Source organism: Erythrolamprus reginae, chromosome 1, assembly GCF_031021105.1.
Source record: "Erythrolamprus reginae isolate rEryReg1 chromosome 1, rEryReg1.hap1, whole genome shotgun sequence".
NCBI classification, from domain to species: domain Eukaryota; kingdom Metazoa; phylum Chordata; class Lepidosauria; order Squamata; family Dipsadidae; genus Erythrolamprus; species Erythrolamprus reginae.
Window position 1 is genome coordinate 415,293,548 of NC_091950.1, and position 17,073 is coordinate 415,310,620.

General features: G+C 43.4%; 1 protein-coding gene across 3 annotated transcripts in view; it reads left to right on the top strand.

Annotated features, from left to right (window-relative positions):
* Positions 1-17,073, top strand: part of SYNRG (synergin gamma) — a 98,182-nt gene that overhangs the window by 43,616 nt on the left and 37,493 nt on the right. For all 3 annotated transcript variants that reach the window (XM_070735283.1, XM_070735285.1, XM_070735286.1), the window contains 2 exons: positions 2,550-2,650; positions 5,304-5,366. In XM_070735283.1, the coding sequence (XP_070591384.1) occupies positions 2,550-2,650; positions 5,304-5,366 (164 nt within the window). The remainder of the gene's footprint in view (positions 1-2,549; positions 2,651-5,303; positions 5,367-17,073) is intronic.

A 17,073-nucleotide genomic window follows, 5' to 3' on the forward strand; every position in this document is an offset into this window, starting at 1 on the left:
GGACTTAGATCTGACCACTCCCCGCTGTCTCCCCCCCCTCCCCCCGCCTCTCTAAGGTGAAACGCAACCCTGATGTGGCCCTCCATGTAATCGAGTTTGGCACCCTGAATAGAAGACTAAATCAAATGTCAGAATTGGGGAAGAAGGTGTTTCATCAGGAACTGGTTCTAATCAATCATTTCCTCAGGCTGGATGTAATTGTTTAGCAAGATTAATAGCTTAAAAAGCTTTCCTTTGGGAGCGCTCCATGGAGGCTTTTATCAATGATGAACATGGTTAATCCATGGTTAAATAACAAATGTAGAGACTGTAGAAAACTGAGTCCCATTTCCATAAATGTCTTTAAGTGGAGTCATGGGAACTTCTCTTCCTGCTGATCCAACTGCAGGTAGTCGCCAAAATCTCGCTCGTGTGAGAATCTTCATGCAAGATTTTCCTTGCTGCGCATGCACAGAAGCAAAATATTGCACCACTGGACGTTGCGCCCACGATAGCATTGGAGGGCACAACGCTAGCACCAAAGATAGCAGGCTTTCCCTGGATCACATGACTGTGGGCACCGTTCCCTGTAAGCTGCGCACGTGAGCGCACGCGCGCTCCAAAATACCCCCGCGCGCACCCTTTTCCTCGGCCGCGCACTCCCCATCCCCCTGCCAGCCCGCGGGGGGGGGCGGGGAGGCGCGGGCAGTAGAAGGGAGCCGCAGCCACACCTGCCTCTCCATGGTGCCTCCGGACCCCTCGCGCTCCTGGCCTCTCGGCCCTGCCCCCCACCCGCCCAGCCTCTCTTTCTCCTCCGCTGCAAGAGAGGGGGGGCAGGCGTTCTCCGGAGGCTGGCGGGCACGCGGGCCAGCGTGCGCTCTTCCCATCTCCCTGCCTGCGCGCCCGCCCAGAACATTCAAAGTAAGAGCAAAGGGTTTTCTTATTTTGAATGTTCCGGCCGGGTGGGCTGGCAGAGAGATTTGGGGAGCGCGCGCCGGCTGCCCCCCGAACACCTGGCCGCCCGCCCGCCGCTCGCTGCCCGCTCCGCCTCTCTTTCTCCTCCGCTGCAACACGGTGACCGGCCACGCTCCTCCTCCCGGGAGCCCAGCTGAAAACAAAACGGCTCCAAAAGTCGGCTGGGATACTGGGAGGCGGAGCGTGGCCGGGCGCCGTGTCTTCGCCTCCGCGTGCCACCTCCGCCCGGCCGAAAACAAAACGGCTCCAAAAGTCGGCCGGGCTCCCGGAAGGCGGTGCGCGGCTACTTCCTCTTCGCTGCAGAGCTGCACGGAGGCGAAGACACGGCGCCCCCCGAACACTCTGCCTCCCAGGAGCCCGGCCAACTTTTGGAGCCGTTTTGTTTTCAGCCGGGCAGAGGCGGCACGCGGAGGCGAAGACACGGTGCCCGGCCACGCTCCACCTCCCGGGAGCCCAGCTAAAAACAAAACGGCTCCAAAAGTTGGCTGGGCTCCCGGGAGGCGGAGTGTGGCCGGGCGCCGTGTCTTCGTCTCCGCGCGCCGCCTCCGCCCAGCCGAAAACAAAACGGCTCCAAAAGTCGTCCGGGCTCCCGGAAGGCGGTGCGCGGCTACTTCCTCTTCGCTGCAGAGCCGCCGGGCAGAGGCGAAGACAACGGCGCCCTCCACTCTCTCTCCATCTCTCTCTCTCTCTTTTTTTTCTCTCTGTTGCCGGTGTGGTGAATGAGAGAGAAAGAGAGAGAGAGAGAGAGAAAGGAGGGGAGAGAGAATGAGAAAGAAAGCGGGAAAGAAAGCAAGAGAGAAAGACAGGGAAAGAAAGCAAGAGAGAGAGAAAGAGAGGGGGGAAGGAGGGGGAGGGAAAGAACAAAAAAGAGAGGAAGGAAGGAAGAGAGAAAGGAAGAGGGATGGAGAGAGAGGGAATGAAAGATGAAGGAAGGGAGAGAGAAAGGGGGAGGGAGAGATAGAAAGGAGGGAGAAGGGGGTAGTTAGGGAGAGGGAAAAGGAAGGGCTTGGAGAAAGGCAGGGGGAAAGAAAGATAGAAAGGAAAGAGGGAGGGAGAGATAGAAAGGAAAGAGGGAGGGAGAGATAGAAAGGAAAGAGGGAGGGAAAGATAGAAAGAAAAGAGGGAGGGAGAGATAGAAAGGAAAGAGGGAGGGAGAGATAGAAAGGAAAGAGGGAGGGAAAGATAGAAAGAAAAGAGGGAGGGAGAGATAGAAAGGAAAGTGGAAGGGAGGAAAGAGGGAGGAAGACATAGAAAGGATAGAATTATGGATGCAAGAACTTGCTCGTGTGTGATATTTATTTATTTATTTATTTATTTATTTATTTATTTATACTTATATGCCGCCCAGTGCCAAAGGGACTGCCGCTCAGACACTATACTTTTCCGCTCACCCCGAAAAAAAATTAGAGGGAACACTGACTGTGGGGATGCTGCAGTGGTCATAAGTATGAAAAACAATAATAAATCCTTTTCTCAGGGTTGTTGTAAGATCAGACAGTTTCTCTAAAATAACGGTTATAAGTCAAGGACTACCTGGATCTAATATCCCTCCATTTACAGTTATGCGTTGATTTCTCTTTTTCCCCCTTTTTTAGTGCTCCTTCATTGCTGATACCCTTTTCGGGCCCCAAAGTGACCCCTGCTGTGGATAAATATGCTGTTTTTAAAGGGATTGCATCTGACAAGCCTGTTGAAGGTACTTGGATATTTCCGCCCTCCAAAAAAATTATCTTTTTTAAAAATGTAATATTTTTATCGATTTTTTAAAATATAAACATACACACGAGATAAAACAGGTGCTTTGTGATTCCAAAAAATTATCTTTGTAAAAATTATCTTTGTAAATGTGATCCTCCCCCCCTCTTCTGTTTTTCTTACATTCAAAAGGGACAATCAAAAAGTGAAAAGGGAAACCAATTTCTAATGCCGCGACCCCTTAATACAGTTCCTCATGTTGTGGTGACCCCCAGCCATAAGTCTAGCGCCAGTTCTCCTAACAGAGCTTTAAGCTGATTGGCAGGAAGGTCAGGGCGACACCCCCACTGTAAACGCCTGATTGGTTGGATTGCAAAAATATGTTCCAAGGCACCAGAATAGAAATTTTAGTTCCTTGGCTAACAGTTCGACTGGGAGGGAGGGGGAACTACGGGCAGTTCTGTAAAGTATATCTTAGAATGTAAGTACAATACCTTGACAAACAATAATTATTGTTCTGTCAGGCTCTCTGGTAGACTCCTCCCAAAAATTCACAGGTACAAATTTCAGACACACACATGTTTGAAAATTCAAAACAATGTTCTTTATAATGAAAATTCACTTAACCTAAGCCCTCTTTTGGTATAGCAAAGAGCACTGGTCTCCAAACAAACTGGTAATTTGTACAAGTCCCTTATCAGTTCTGTGATACTTAGCTTGCAGCTGTGAGGCAATTCACAGTCCTTCTTCTTTCACAAAGTGAAACACACTTTGCTCTGGTTTAGTTTCAAAGCGGGGGGAAATCAGCACACAAAAGGTCAAAGTCAGTAAAGCAGGCACGAAACACAACCATCAAATAATCCTCCACAATGGCCAAACCCACAGGCTGCTCTTTATAGCAGCCTCACTAATTACCACAGCCCCACCCAACCACAGGTGGCCTCATTTTCTTTGATAATAATCTCTCAGTTGTTGCTGTCTATGCATCGCTCTCCGCATGCGTGGCTGTATCATTAATTCTTGTTCTGAATCCAAGGAGGAGCTAGATAATTGATCTCCTTCTGAGCTGTCTGCCACACTCTCCTCCTCCCTGTCACTCATGTCATCTTGGTCAGAGGAACCTTCATCATCAGATTCCACCGGGGGCAAAACAGGCCTGCAGCATGTGGATGTCTCCCCCACATCCACAGTCCTTGGGGCAGGAGCTGGGCCAGAGCTAACCACAACAATTATACTGTGAAATGATATAACATATACAATATTATATCTCTGCTCTTTTTAATCCTTGTATAATAAAAAAATTATTTAAAAAGAAAAAAGAAATTTTAGTTCCTAACACCATGGGAAATTTGTCTTTTCCCACAGTCTTAGGCGACCCAAAGGGGTCCCGATCCTCAGGTTGAGAACCATTGACATGAAGTATTAATAGCACTTTATAATGCCTTGGCAAGGCCACCCTTGGAAGATAGTCCTGTTTTGGGCAGGACTGTTTACTTCCCATTTTGATAACTGACTCATTTGGATCAAGGCAGGGTGCTCTTGTCAGAACTGGCTCTTGAAAAAATGTGAAATCCTCCCAATATTATATTATGATTTGTAATCTGCTCAAAGTTTATTTATTTATTTATTTATTTTGTCCAATACACAAATACATAGGAAGAAAAATAGACATGTGGTAATATATATAAGGATAAAAGTGAACTTAGAGGAGAGGATATATGAAAGGAAGAGAATATATATGATAGGTGAGAGAAAGGAAAGACAATTGGACAGGGGACGAAAGGCACACCAGTGCACTCATGTACGCCCCTTACTGGCCTCTTAGGAACCTAGAGAGGTCAATCGTGGAGAGTCTAAGGGAGAAGTGTTGGGGGTTAGGGGTTGACACAATTGAGTCCGGTAATGAGTTCCACGCTTCGATAACTCGATTGTTGAAATCATATTTTTTACAGTCAAGTTTGGAGCGGTTCGTATTAAGTTTGAATCTGTTGCGTGCTCTTGTGTTATTGCGGTTGAAGCTGAAGTAGTCATTGACCGGTAGGACGTTGCACCATATGATCTTGTGGGCAATACTCAAATCATGTTTTAGGCGCCGTAGTTCTAGGCTTTCTAGGCCCAGGATTGTTAGTCTATTTTCGTAGGATATTCTGTTTCGGGTGGAGGAGTGAAGGGCTCTTCTGGTGAAATATCTTTGGACATTTTCAAGGGTGTTGATGTCCGAGATGTGGTATGGGTTCCAGACAGATGAGCAGTAGTCTAGGATGGGTCTGGCAAAAGTTTTGTAGGCTCTTGTGAGTAGTATGAGATTGCTTGAGCAGAAGCTGCGTAGGATCAGGTTAAGAACTCTAGAAGCTTTTTTGGGAATATTGTTGCAGTGGGCTTTAGCACTTAGGTCATTCGATATTAGTATTCCAAGATCTTTTACTGAGTGTGGGTTAGTTTAAGTCACCTTAAACGGGAGATGGGTGGCATAAAGAACGAATTAATGAACAAATATCAAAATAAAATAAATTATTGGCCGCATGCTACTACATAATGAACGAATGAATATCAAAATTTTAAAAAAATATTGGCCTCATGCTACTACAAAACAGTAACTGTGGCTGTCTATCAGAATTTTAACTACATTCTCTTCTTTTAAATATACACCATAGATTATGGAGACAAATACAGTGCTTTTCGAGAACTGGAGCAGCCATCGGAGAGTAAATCTATAGGTAAGTTTTATCCAATGTAGAACCTTTCCAAGCAGCCTTCCTTGGGCTTTCTAGTAGTTTCTATCAATGGTTAGATTTAGGTCCGGTGGAGATCCTAGAATATAAAAGGTTTCATGGGAAGTAAATGTAGTCTTCACCTAACGACCACAATTAGGACCAGAATTTCCATTGCTACGCAAGGGGGTTGTTAAGTGAATTGTGGCCACATTTATGACATGGTTGTTAAGAGAATCACTGCAGTTGTTAAGCCAGTCAAGTGATCATTAAGCAAATCCGTCTTTGACTTTACTTGTTGGAATAGCACTTAGCCATAACACTTAGACTTATATACCACTTCGTAGTACTTTTGCAGCCCACTCTAAACAGTTTACACAGTTGGTTTATTGCCCACAACAATCTGGATCCTCATTTACTGACCTAGGAAGGGTGGAAAGCTGAGTCAACCTTGAGCTGGTCAGGATCGAACTGCTGAACTGATGGAAGTTGGTAGAATTAGCCTGAAATACTGCTTTCTAACCATAGTTAAGTGCAAGATCCTGCCATAAGTCACTTGTGTTATTGCCATTAGAATTTTTCTTGGTTAGAATAGAATAGAATAGAATTTTATTGGCAAAGTGTGATTGGACACACAAGGAATTTATCTTGGTGCATATGTTCTAGGTGTACATAAAAAAAAAAGTTCATCAAGAATCATAAGGTACAGCACTTAATGATAGTCCGGGACTCCGGGTACAAATAAGCAATCCAATCATATTAGAGACCAGTCAATATAAATCGTAAGGATACCAACCACAAAGTTACAGTCGTAGTTATTTGTGGGAGGAGATGGGTAATACAATAGAATAGAATTTTATTGGCCAAGTGTGATTGGACACACAAGGAATTTGTCTTGGTGCATATGCTCTCAGTGTACATAAAAGAAAAAAGATACATTTGTCAAGAATCATGTGATACTACACTCAACGATTGTCATAGGGGTCAAATAAGCAATGAAGAAACAATATTAATAAAAATCTTAGGATACAAGCAGCAAGTCACAGTCATAACAGTCCTAAATGGGAGGAAAAGGATGATAGGAACTATGAGAAGACTAATAGTAGTACAGACTTAGTAAATAGTTTGACAGGGTTATGGGGATTATTTGTTTAGCAGAGTGATGGCGTTTGGGAAAATACTGTTCTTGTTTCTAGTGGTTCTGGTGTGCAGTGCTCTATAGCGTCATTTTGAGTTGAGGAGTCGAAGCAGTTTGTGCCTGTTAAGTGAATCACTGCAGTTGTTAAGCAAATGACTATACAGCGGGATCATAATCTCCCTCTTCCTGCTTGTTATACCTCTAGCTATGCAGCCAAGCATTCTACTTGCTTTCCCTACCGCCTGACTGCACTGTTCACCCATTTTGAGACTGTCAGAAATCACTACCCCTAAATCCTTCTCTTCTGAAGTTTATGCTAACACAGAACTGCCAATACAATACACAGATTGAGGATTCCTTTTCCCCAAATGCATTATTTTACATTTGGAAACATTAAACTGCGGTTTCCAAATGTAAAATAATACTTTCAAGTCAGAACAACTAGAGTGCCTGCCCTCTTAAATCAGGTCTATCCAACTTTGACCATTTTTAAAACCTGTGGACTTCAACTCCCAGAATTGAAATCTCTGATGGAAAGTGATGCTCCAAAATAAGATCCATTGGAAAAACCTGCCTCTGTGTGGATTCAGTACTACCTGTAATTAACTGCATGGCCAGCGGTCCCCAACTTTTTGGTTACCAGGAACCGGTTCCATGGAGAAATGTTTTTCCGTGGTCCAGAGGGGTCGTGATTTTGCATGATGCCTGCATCCCCCAGATGGAGTTATGCTTAAAGGGTTAAAGGGTTAAATAAGGTCCAGGAGGGAAGTGTTTTTAATAGGAAAGTGAACACAAGAACAAGGGGACACAATCTGAAGTTAGTTGGGGGAAAGATCAAAAGCAACATGAGAAAATATTATTTTACTGCAAGAGTAGTAGATCCTTGGAACAAACTTCCTGGGATAAACATGTATCCATCCTAAGATAAAATACAGGAAATAGTATAAGGGCAGACTAGATGGGTCATGAGGTCTTTTTCTGCCGTCAGTCTTCTATATTTCTATATTTCTATGCTTGTTTATACATGTTCTGTCCTAGGCTTCCCCAAAAGCACGAAGCTGACTCCACGTCCTGATTAAACACTTTTTATTTAATTTACAGTGAATTCCTCTCCAGCAAAATCCCGGCCAACAGTTTTTCAATATATTTCCCAATTACAGACCTTTATCAGGCTTGGAGAGCTGCCGAGCCAATATTTTTCAGACTCCACACTCATAGAAACATAGAAGATTGACGGCAGAAAAAGAGCTCATGGTCCATCTAGTCTGCCCTTATACTATTTCCTGTATTTTATCTTAGGATGGATCTACGTTTATCCCAGGCATGCTTAAATTTAGTTACTGTGGATTTACCAACCATGTCTGTTGGAAACTTGTTCCAAGCATCTACTGCTCTTTCAGTAAAACAATACTTTGCTCACATTGCTTCTGATCTTTCCTCCAACTAACCTCAGATTGTGTCCCCTTGTTCTTGTGTTCACTTTCCTATTAAAAACACTTCTCTCCTGAACCTTATTTAACCCTTTAACATATTTAAATGTTTCGATCATGTCCCCACTCCACACACTTGGCAAGAATGCAGGAACATATCTTTGCCCAATTGTACTTTTGCTCCTCTTTTATTTCGTACAGGAAGGGCCATTCATCATCCACCAATAGCTTTTCTCCCAAGTTGATCCCAATTTCTTAATAATAATAATAATAATAATAATTATTATTATTATTATTATTATTATTATTATTATTATTATTTATTAGATTTGTATGCCGGCCCTCTCCGAAGACTCGGGGCGGCTCACAACAATAATAAAAACAATATTATACTAGAACAAATCTAATATTAAAAAAGCATATAAAACCCTATCATATTTTAAAAAGCCAAACAGCACATTCATACCAAACATAAAACAAAATATAAAAGATGTCTCAACACCCCCATGCCTGGCGGTATAAGTGAGTCTTGAGTAGTTTACGAAAGACAGGGAGGGTGGGGGCAGTTCTAATCTCCGGGGGGAGTTGATTCCAGAGGGCTGGGGCCGCCACAAAGAAGGCTCTTCCCCTGGGGCCCGCCAAACAACATTGTTTAGTCAACGGGACCCGGAGAAGGCCAACTCTGGGACCTTATCAGTTGCTGGGATTCGTGCGGTGGCAGGCGGTTCCGGAGTTACTCTGGTCCAACGCCATGTAGGGCTTTAAAGGTCATAACCAACACTTTGAATTGTGACCGGAAACTGATCGGCAGCCAATGCAAGCCACAGAGTATTGTAGAAACGTGGGCGAATCTTGGAAACCCCACGATGGCTCTCGCAGCTGCGTTCTGCACGATCTGAAGTTTCCGAACACTTTTCAAAGGTAGCCCCATGTAGAGAGCATTACAGTAGTCGAACCTCGAGGTGATGAGGGCATGAGCGACTGTGAGCAATGACTCCCTGTCCAAATAGGGCCGCAACTGGTGCACCAGGCGAACCTGGACGAACACCCTCCTTGCCACAACCGAAAGATGATGTTCTTAGCTGTTCTTCCAGGGCACAATGGGACCAGGCTCCAGCTGATCCTCTGCCTCACTGCTGTCTAGCTCCGGAGACAGCTGATAACTGCCAGACAGCCTTGGCCTTCTCTCTGCCTCCGACGCAGAGCCCTCTTCCAAGCCCTCCCCAGCCTCTACAACTGGACCATTCCTCCTCACTACCAGGTGGACCGCAACAGTGCTGCCCAGTTTCTGGTATGCTACGGTCCAGTGCTGGTCCATGCTGGTTGAGGACCCCTATAGTAGATGGTGTAAATTGAGAACCAGCATCTCCAATTAAAAATGATTGAGGTACTAGTACTTGGAAAGCTGAAGAAGGCCTTTTTAAGTACAGTGATTTGTTAGATTAATGTTAAAAAAGATTAAGGACCAAATCTAGACTGTGCCTGACTTGGAATCTCATTGGATTATCTGAGACTGGTGATTATTTCTCAGCCTATGTTGCTAAGTGGTGAGGAAATAATAATGTAATGGGGCATAGAGGTCTCATACATTGCCCCAATCTCCAAGGAGACTGAATGAGATGTAGCTGCAGTGTATAAAAATAGAACTGTAGTACATTTTAGAAAAAAACCTGTATATAGAAATTTCCAATTTACCGTAGCTCTTTAATTTCCTATTACCTGCATTGGAAAAAGACTATATCTGTTAGGGAAAGTTTAATTGATTTCTTGATTTAGGGCCATTCATATAGCATCCTTCGTGATTTGCACCAAAAGGACAAGGTTACAATACAAATGAAACATTATGGAATAGAACAAAAATACCGATGGATGGAGCAAATTCTGGAGTCGGTAACATAGAAGAATTGCATCCTGAAGGTCCCAAATCTCAAAGCCCGTTGTCCTCAATTAAAAGGGGAGGAAATGTCCATCACATTACAAGACCCCGAGGATCCCCCTCAAAGTCAGAATAAACACCCGGGCAGCTTATGATGATATTCAGCTAAATCATTGAGAGGAAAAAGCTGCTTTTCTGCAGGGGAGAATATATGGGAAAGTGTTTTAAGTCAGTGCCAGCTTTTTGAAATGTGCTCAAAACACTGCAGAACGCTAATCTAGGGGTCCCCAAACTTGGCAACTTTAATACTTGGGCACTTCAACTCCCAGAATTCTCCAGCCAGCTCTGCTCTCCGCAGTCTGCATTGGTTGCCGATCAGTTTCCGGTCACAATTCAAAGTGTTGGTTATGACCTATAAAGCCCTTCATGGCACCAGGCCAGCTTATCTCCGGGACCGCCTTCTGCCGCACGAATCCCAGCGACCAGTTAGGTCCCACAGAGTGGGCCTTCTCCGGGTACCGTCAACTAAACAATGTCGATTGGCGGGGCCCAGGGGAAGAGCCTTCTCTGTGGCGGCTCCGACCCTCTGGAACCAATTCCCCCCAGAGATTGGAATAGCCCCCACCCTCCTTGCCTTTCGTAAACTCCTCAAAAACCACCTCTGCCGTCAGGCATGGGGGAATTAAGATAATCTTTCCCCCTAGGCTTCTACAATTTATGCATGGTATGTTTGTATGTATGATTGGTTTTATAACAAGGGTCTTTAACTGTTGTAGTATTGGATTTTTCTGTTTTTTGTCACTGTTGTTAGCCGCCCCGAGTCCACGGAGAGGGACGGCATACAAATCCAATAAAATGAAATGAAATGAAATGAAATGAATGCTGGCTGGAGAATTCTGGGAATTTATTTACTTACTTACTTACTTACTTACTTACTTACTTACTTACTTACTTACTTACTTACTTACTTATTAGATTTGTAGGCCGCCCCTCTCCGCAGACTCGGGGCGGCTCACAACAGTGATAAAAACAATATATAATGACAAATCTATTAATTAGAATCTAAAATAACAATTGCACATTTAAAAATCTAAAAGCAAGGAACCCCAATATAAAAAACATACATACAGTCATATCATGCACAAAAACTACATAGGCAGGGGGAGATGTTTCAGTTCCCCCACGCTTGACGACAGAGGTGGGTTCTAAGGAGTTTACGAAAGGCAAGGAGGGTGGGGGCAGTTCTAATCTCTGGAGGGAGCTGATTCCAGAGGGTCGGAGCCGCCACAGAGAAGGCTCTTCCCCTGGGTCCCGCCAGTCCACAAGTCTTAAAGTTGCCAAGTTTGAAGACTTCTGCACTAATCCATCCTCTGGCTTAAATAGTTTCCATAAAAACAGGTAGTCCTCGCGTTATGATCACAATTGAGCCCAATATTTCTGTTGTTAAGTGAAACATCTGTTAAGTGAATTTCACCCCATTTTACAATCTTTCTTGCCACAATTGTTAAGGGAATCACTGCAGTTTATAAATTAGTAACCCGGTTGTTATATGGCTCTGGTTTCCCCATTGACTGTGCTTGTCGTAAGGTAGCAAGAGTGGGTTCATGTGACCCTGGGACACACTCAGTCACCAAGCATCCGAATTCTAATCACATGATCACAGGGATGCTGCTGCAAAGGTCATAAGTCACATTTTTTTCAGGACTGTTGTAACTTTGAACGGTTGCTAAACCAACTGCTGTAAGTCGAGGACTGCCTGTATTGGCAGACTCTCTTTAAATGCAAGAGCTGGGTTAGAATGCAGTATTGCAGGCAAAGAAAAGGATTTAGGGGTAGTGATTTCTGACAGTCTCAAAATGGGTGAACAGTGCAGTCAGGCGGTAGGGAAAGCAAGTAGGATGCTTGGCTGAATAGCTAGAGGTGTAACAAGCAGGAAGAGGGAGATTGTGATCCCGCTATATAGAGTGCTGGTGAGACCGCATTTGCAATACTGTGTTCAGTTCTGGAGACCTCACCTACAAAAAGATATTGACAAAATTGAACGGGTCCAAAGACGGGCTACAAGAATGGTGGAAGGTCTTAAGCATAAAACCTATCAGGAAAGACTTCATGAACTCAATCTGTATAGTCTGGAGGACAGAAGGAAAAGGAGGGACATGATCGGAACATTTAAATATGTCAAAGGGTTAAATAAGGTTCAGGAGGGAAGTGTTTTTAATAGGAAAGTGAACACAAGAACAAGGGGACACAATCTGCAGTTAGTTGGGGGAAAGATCAAAAGCAACATGAGAAAATGTTATTTTACTGAAAGAGTAATACAGTGATCCCTCGATTATCGCGAGGGTTACGTTCCAAGACCTCTCGCGATAATCGATTTTCCGCAGTATAGTGGTGCGGAAGTAAAAACACCATCTGCGCATGCGCACCCTTTTTCCATGGCCGCGCATGCGCAGATGGTGGAGCCGGGGAGCGATGAAAGTGCGGAAGCCGACAAAGATTGCTTTGAATGTCGGCTGCCCCCGCCCCCCCAGCGCGTCCGGCGCCCTCGCCGCTACCGCCCCCCCCGCTGCTCGCCGCTCAGCTGCTGGGCGGCCGAAGAAACCTTCCCTGGGTCTTCCCCGCCGCCCACACAAAGGGGAAACCCCGATCTTCGGCTCCTTGCTGCTGCCGCGCTGCCGAGCAGATCAGCTGCTGGGCGGCCGAAGAAACCTTCCCTGGGTCTTCCCCGCCGCCCACGCAAAGGGGAAACCCCGATCTTCGGCTCCTCGCTGCTGCCCGCCTGCCGCTCGCCCACCCGCCGCCCGCCGCTCGCCGCTCGAGAGCAAGAGGGGGAGAGATAGAGAAAGAGAGAGAAGGAAAGAAAGATGAGAGGGAGGAAGAGAGTGTGAGAGAGGAAGAAGCAAGATAGAGAAAGAGAGAGAGAAAGAAAGATGAGAAAGGAAGGAAGAGAGTGACGTCATCGGGTGGGAAAAACCGCGGTATAGCAAAAAAAACGTGGAGTATTTTTTAATTAATATTTTTTGAAAAACCGTGGTGTAGCGTTTCGCAATAATCGAGATTGCGAAAATCGAGGGATCACTGTAGATCCTTGGAACAAACTTCCAGCAGACGTGGTAGATAAATCCACAGTAACTGAATTTAAACATGCCTGGGATAAACATAGATCCATCCTAAGATAAAATACAGAAAATCGTATAAGGGCAGACTAGATGGATCATGAGGTCTTTTTCTACCGCCAGTCTTCTATGTTTCTATGTTTCTAAGAAACCCTTATTAAGAACAATCATACAACTCAACATACCATATATCAAGCGGGACAGCCGGGGGGAATCAATTTCCCCATGCCTGGCGACATAGGTGGGTTTTCAGTACTTTACGGAAGGCAAGGAGGGTGGGGGCAGTCCTAATCTCTGGAGGGAGTTGGTTCCAGAGGGCCGGGACCGCTGCAGAGAAGGCTGTTCCCCTGGGTCCTGTCAAACGACATTGTTTTGCCGACAGAACCTGGAGAAAGCCGACTCTAATCGGTCGCTGGGATTCATGCGGCAGAAGGCAGTCTCATTGGTGTTGCCTGGTTCCAAATGGGCCACAAACCAGGGGTTGGAGGCCCCTGCTATAAAGCACTATGGATCGTGTGAGAAATGGAATATTATTCTTGTAAGAAATAAGAAATAAAACATGTGACAAGTGTCATTGCGTAAAAAAATTTATGTTTATATATATTTTTATATAATTTTTGTCGGGTAATCTTTTTGTACTTATAAACAGGAGGTGTTTGTACTTACAAACAGGATATGTATGTCCTTAGAGCAGTGTTTCCCAACCTTGGCCCCTTGAAGATATCTGGACTTCAACTCCCAGAATTCCCCAGCCAGCATTTGCTGGCTGGGGAATTCTGGGAGTTGAAGTCCAAATATCTTCAAGGGGCCAAGGTTGGGAAACACTGCCTTAGAGAGAAGGTATTTATGCAGTCAGATTGTGGTGGAAAAGGACACGTTGACCTGTAAAGACATTAAATTGAGGAAATGAGCTGTTATGAAGGTGATGGATGTTGTAGAGGTCTTTCCAAATCGGAAAGCACAGTAAAAGGGTGCCAAAAGTATTAAAAGGTATTTTATGAAATATTTTATAAAATATTGTGTAAAGGGGGGGAGAGTAGACATTAAAGTAGGAGCAGTGAGGTTGAAGAATTGTATTTATACGAGTCATTTTTATTTTGCCTCTTGTGATACGGATAATTTATGAGGACTTATGATCATAAGCCATAAGCAAAAACTTCAGAAGAGAAGGATTTAGGGGTAGTGATTTCTGACAGTCTCAAAATGGGTGAGCAGTGTGGTCGGGCAGTAGGAAAAGAAAGTAGGATGCTTGGCTGCATAGCTAGAGGTATAACAAGCAGGAAGAGGGAGATTGTGATCCCCTTATATAGAGCACTGGTGAGACCACATTTGGAATACTGTGTTCAGTTCTGGAGACCTCACCTACAAAAAGATATTGACAAAATTGAACGGGTCCAAAGACCGGCTACAAGAATGGTGGAAGGTCTTAAGCATAAAACGTATCAGGAAAGACTTAATGAACTGAATCTGGAGGACAGAAGGAAAAGGGGGGACATGATTGAAACATTTAAATATGTTAAAGGGTTAAATAAGGTTCAGGAGGGAAGTGTTTTTAATAGGAAAGTGAACACAAGAACAAGGGGACACAATCTGAAGTTAGTTGGGGGAAAGATCAAAAGCAACGTGAGAAAATATTATTTTACTGAAAGAGTAGTAGATCCTTGGAACAAACTTCCAGCAGACGTGGTTGGTAAATCCACAATAACTGAATTTAAACATGCCTGGGATAAACATATATCCATCTTAAGATAAAATACAGGAAATAGTATAAGGGCAGACTAGATGGACCATGAGGTCTTTTTCTGCCGTCAGTCTTCTATGTTTCTATCATATGGGGACCTCTGAATGTTACGTATGGTTGCTGTGTGAGCGGGTATGATTGGTCTTTTTTAATAATATTGGGTTTTATAGATGAGTACACTTAGTTTTTTTAATTAATTGGATTTGATGATTATATTGTATTGTTCTTCTTTTTATGTGTTGTAAGCCGCCCCTAGTCTTCGGAGAAGGGCAGCATATAAATCCAAATAAATAAATAAATTCTTGCAAGAATGATATAAAAATGAACTTCTCTTTTATTGTTCTTTTGGACTCCTACTGAATTTTATTGTTGGGCTTTTCTAACAAATCGGCATGTAAGTGTAATGCTATTGCTGTTGCTAAGTTATGGAGAACCCCCAAAGAGAGACCCAAATTTGTCCATTTGTTCTTTCATGCATTCAATTTATATACCACCCATCCTACTATCCAATGTGCCTCTTCCATCTTCCTTTATTGTTACTTATGTACCTGCAAGAAAAGAGAGGTCCTTTTAAAGCAGATAATTAGAAAGGAAATCTCCATAAAGTCTATGAGGTTAGGTAGCTTGCATATTCTGAGAAAGATGTAATTTCTGTCCTCAAAATCAATTTCTTCTGCATTGCATGGTCTGTCTGTCTGTCTGTCTATGTGTAGTTTTAGAAGGGGGTTGCAGTTATCCCATGAGTAACAAACTCTGGGCTGAGGTTAATTTGAAATAACCAAATTGCTTTATATATTTCCAGATAGGGAGAGGTGGATTTTTAATCATGTGTTCAGCTGTAACATAGCCCTGCTACAGCATAATAAGCACAAAATATTCTAGAAAGTGAATCATAGGCATGTAGAAGAAAATTGCAGGGGGGGAAGGGAGGGGGAGAGAGAGAAGGAAGGAAGGATAGAAAGAAAAAAGGAAGGGAGGAAGGGAGGAAGGAAAAAAGAAAGAAAGAAAGAAAGCTTTGTGTTCTACTAGCTAATAACGTTGTAACATAGGATGCACCCTTATTCTTACTATGCCCCTGTAGATCATGGAGGGGTTTAAAAATACTATTAAAAAGTGAGGACCATCTCCCCACTCTCTAAAGATTGCATCCCTGCTTGATTTTAACTTAATTATAGAAAGGTGGTGGGAATTAAGGAACAAAACTTAATTATAGAAAGGTGGTGGGAATCAAGGAACAAAAATATCCTTGGAAAGTAGTCATTTCTGCACATACAGCTCTTTATTCTAGTTATATAATAATAATAATAATAATAATAATAATTATTATTATTATTATTTATTAGATTTGTATGCCGCCCCTCTCCGAAGACTCTATACCATTGTTCTATTGCTGCCTCCTGCATTCTACTTTTGTCGCCTGGGCTTACCGCCTTTAATTTTTCAACTTTTTTCCAATTAACCACTATAGCTTAACTTCCAAAAATATCCATTGTCTCTTATGCCTCTTAATTTTATGCCCCAAATTTCTGTTGTTAAGTGAGACTGTTGTTAAGTGAGTTTTGCCCCCTTTTACACCCTTTCGCGCCAACGTTGTTAAAGTGAATCGCTGTACGTATTGATTTAGTAACACTGGTGTAAAGTGAATCTGGCTTCCCCGTTGACTTTGCTTATCAGAAAGTCGCAAAACGGGGACCACATTATCCTGGGACGCTGCAACCGTCATAAAAATGAATCAATTGCTAAGCATCCGAATTTAGATTATGAGACCATGTTGGTGCTGCGATAGTCGTAAGTGTAAAACGTAGTCATAAGTCCCTTTTTAAAGTACCGTTGTAACTTTGAACAGTCATTAAACAAATAACTGTGTTCAGTTCTGGAGACCTCACCTACAAAAAGATATTGACAAAATTGAACGGGTCCAAAGACGGGCTACAAGAATGGTGGAAGGTCTTAAGCATAAAACGTATCAGGAAAGAGTTAATGAACTCAATCTGTATAGTCTGGAGGACAGAAGGAAAAGGGGGGGACATGATCGAAACATTTAAATATGTTCAAGGGTTAAATAAGGTCCAGGAGGGAAGTGTTTTTAATAGGAAAGTGAACACAAGAACAAGGGGACACAATCTGAAGTTAGTTGGGGAAAAGATCAAAAGCAACATGAGAAAATATTATTTTACTGAAAGAGTAGTAGATCCTTGGAACAAACTTCCAGCAGACGTGGTAGATAAATCCACAGTAAATGAATTTAAACATGCCTGGGATAAACATATATCCATCGTAAGATAAAATACAGGAAATGGTATAAGGGCAGACTAGATGGACCATGTGGTCTTTTTCTGCCGTCAGTCTTCTATGTTTCTAAATATGTTAAAGGGTTAAATAAGGTCCAGGAGGGAAGTGTTTTTAATAGGA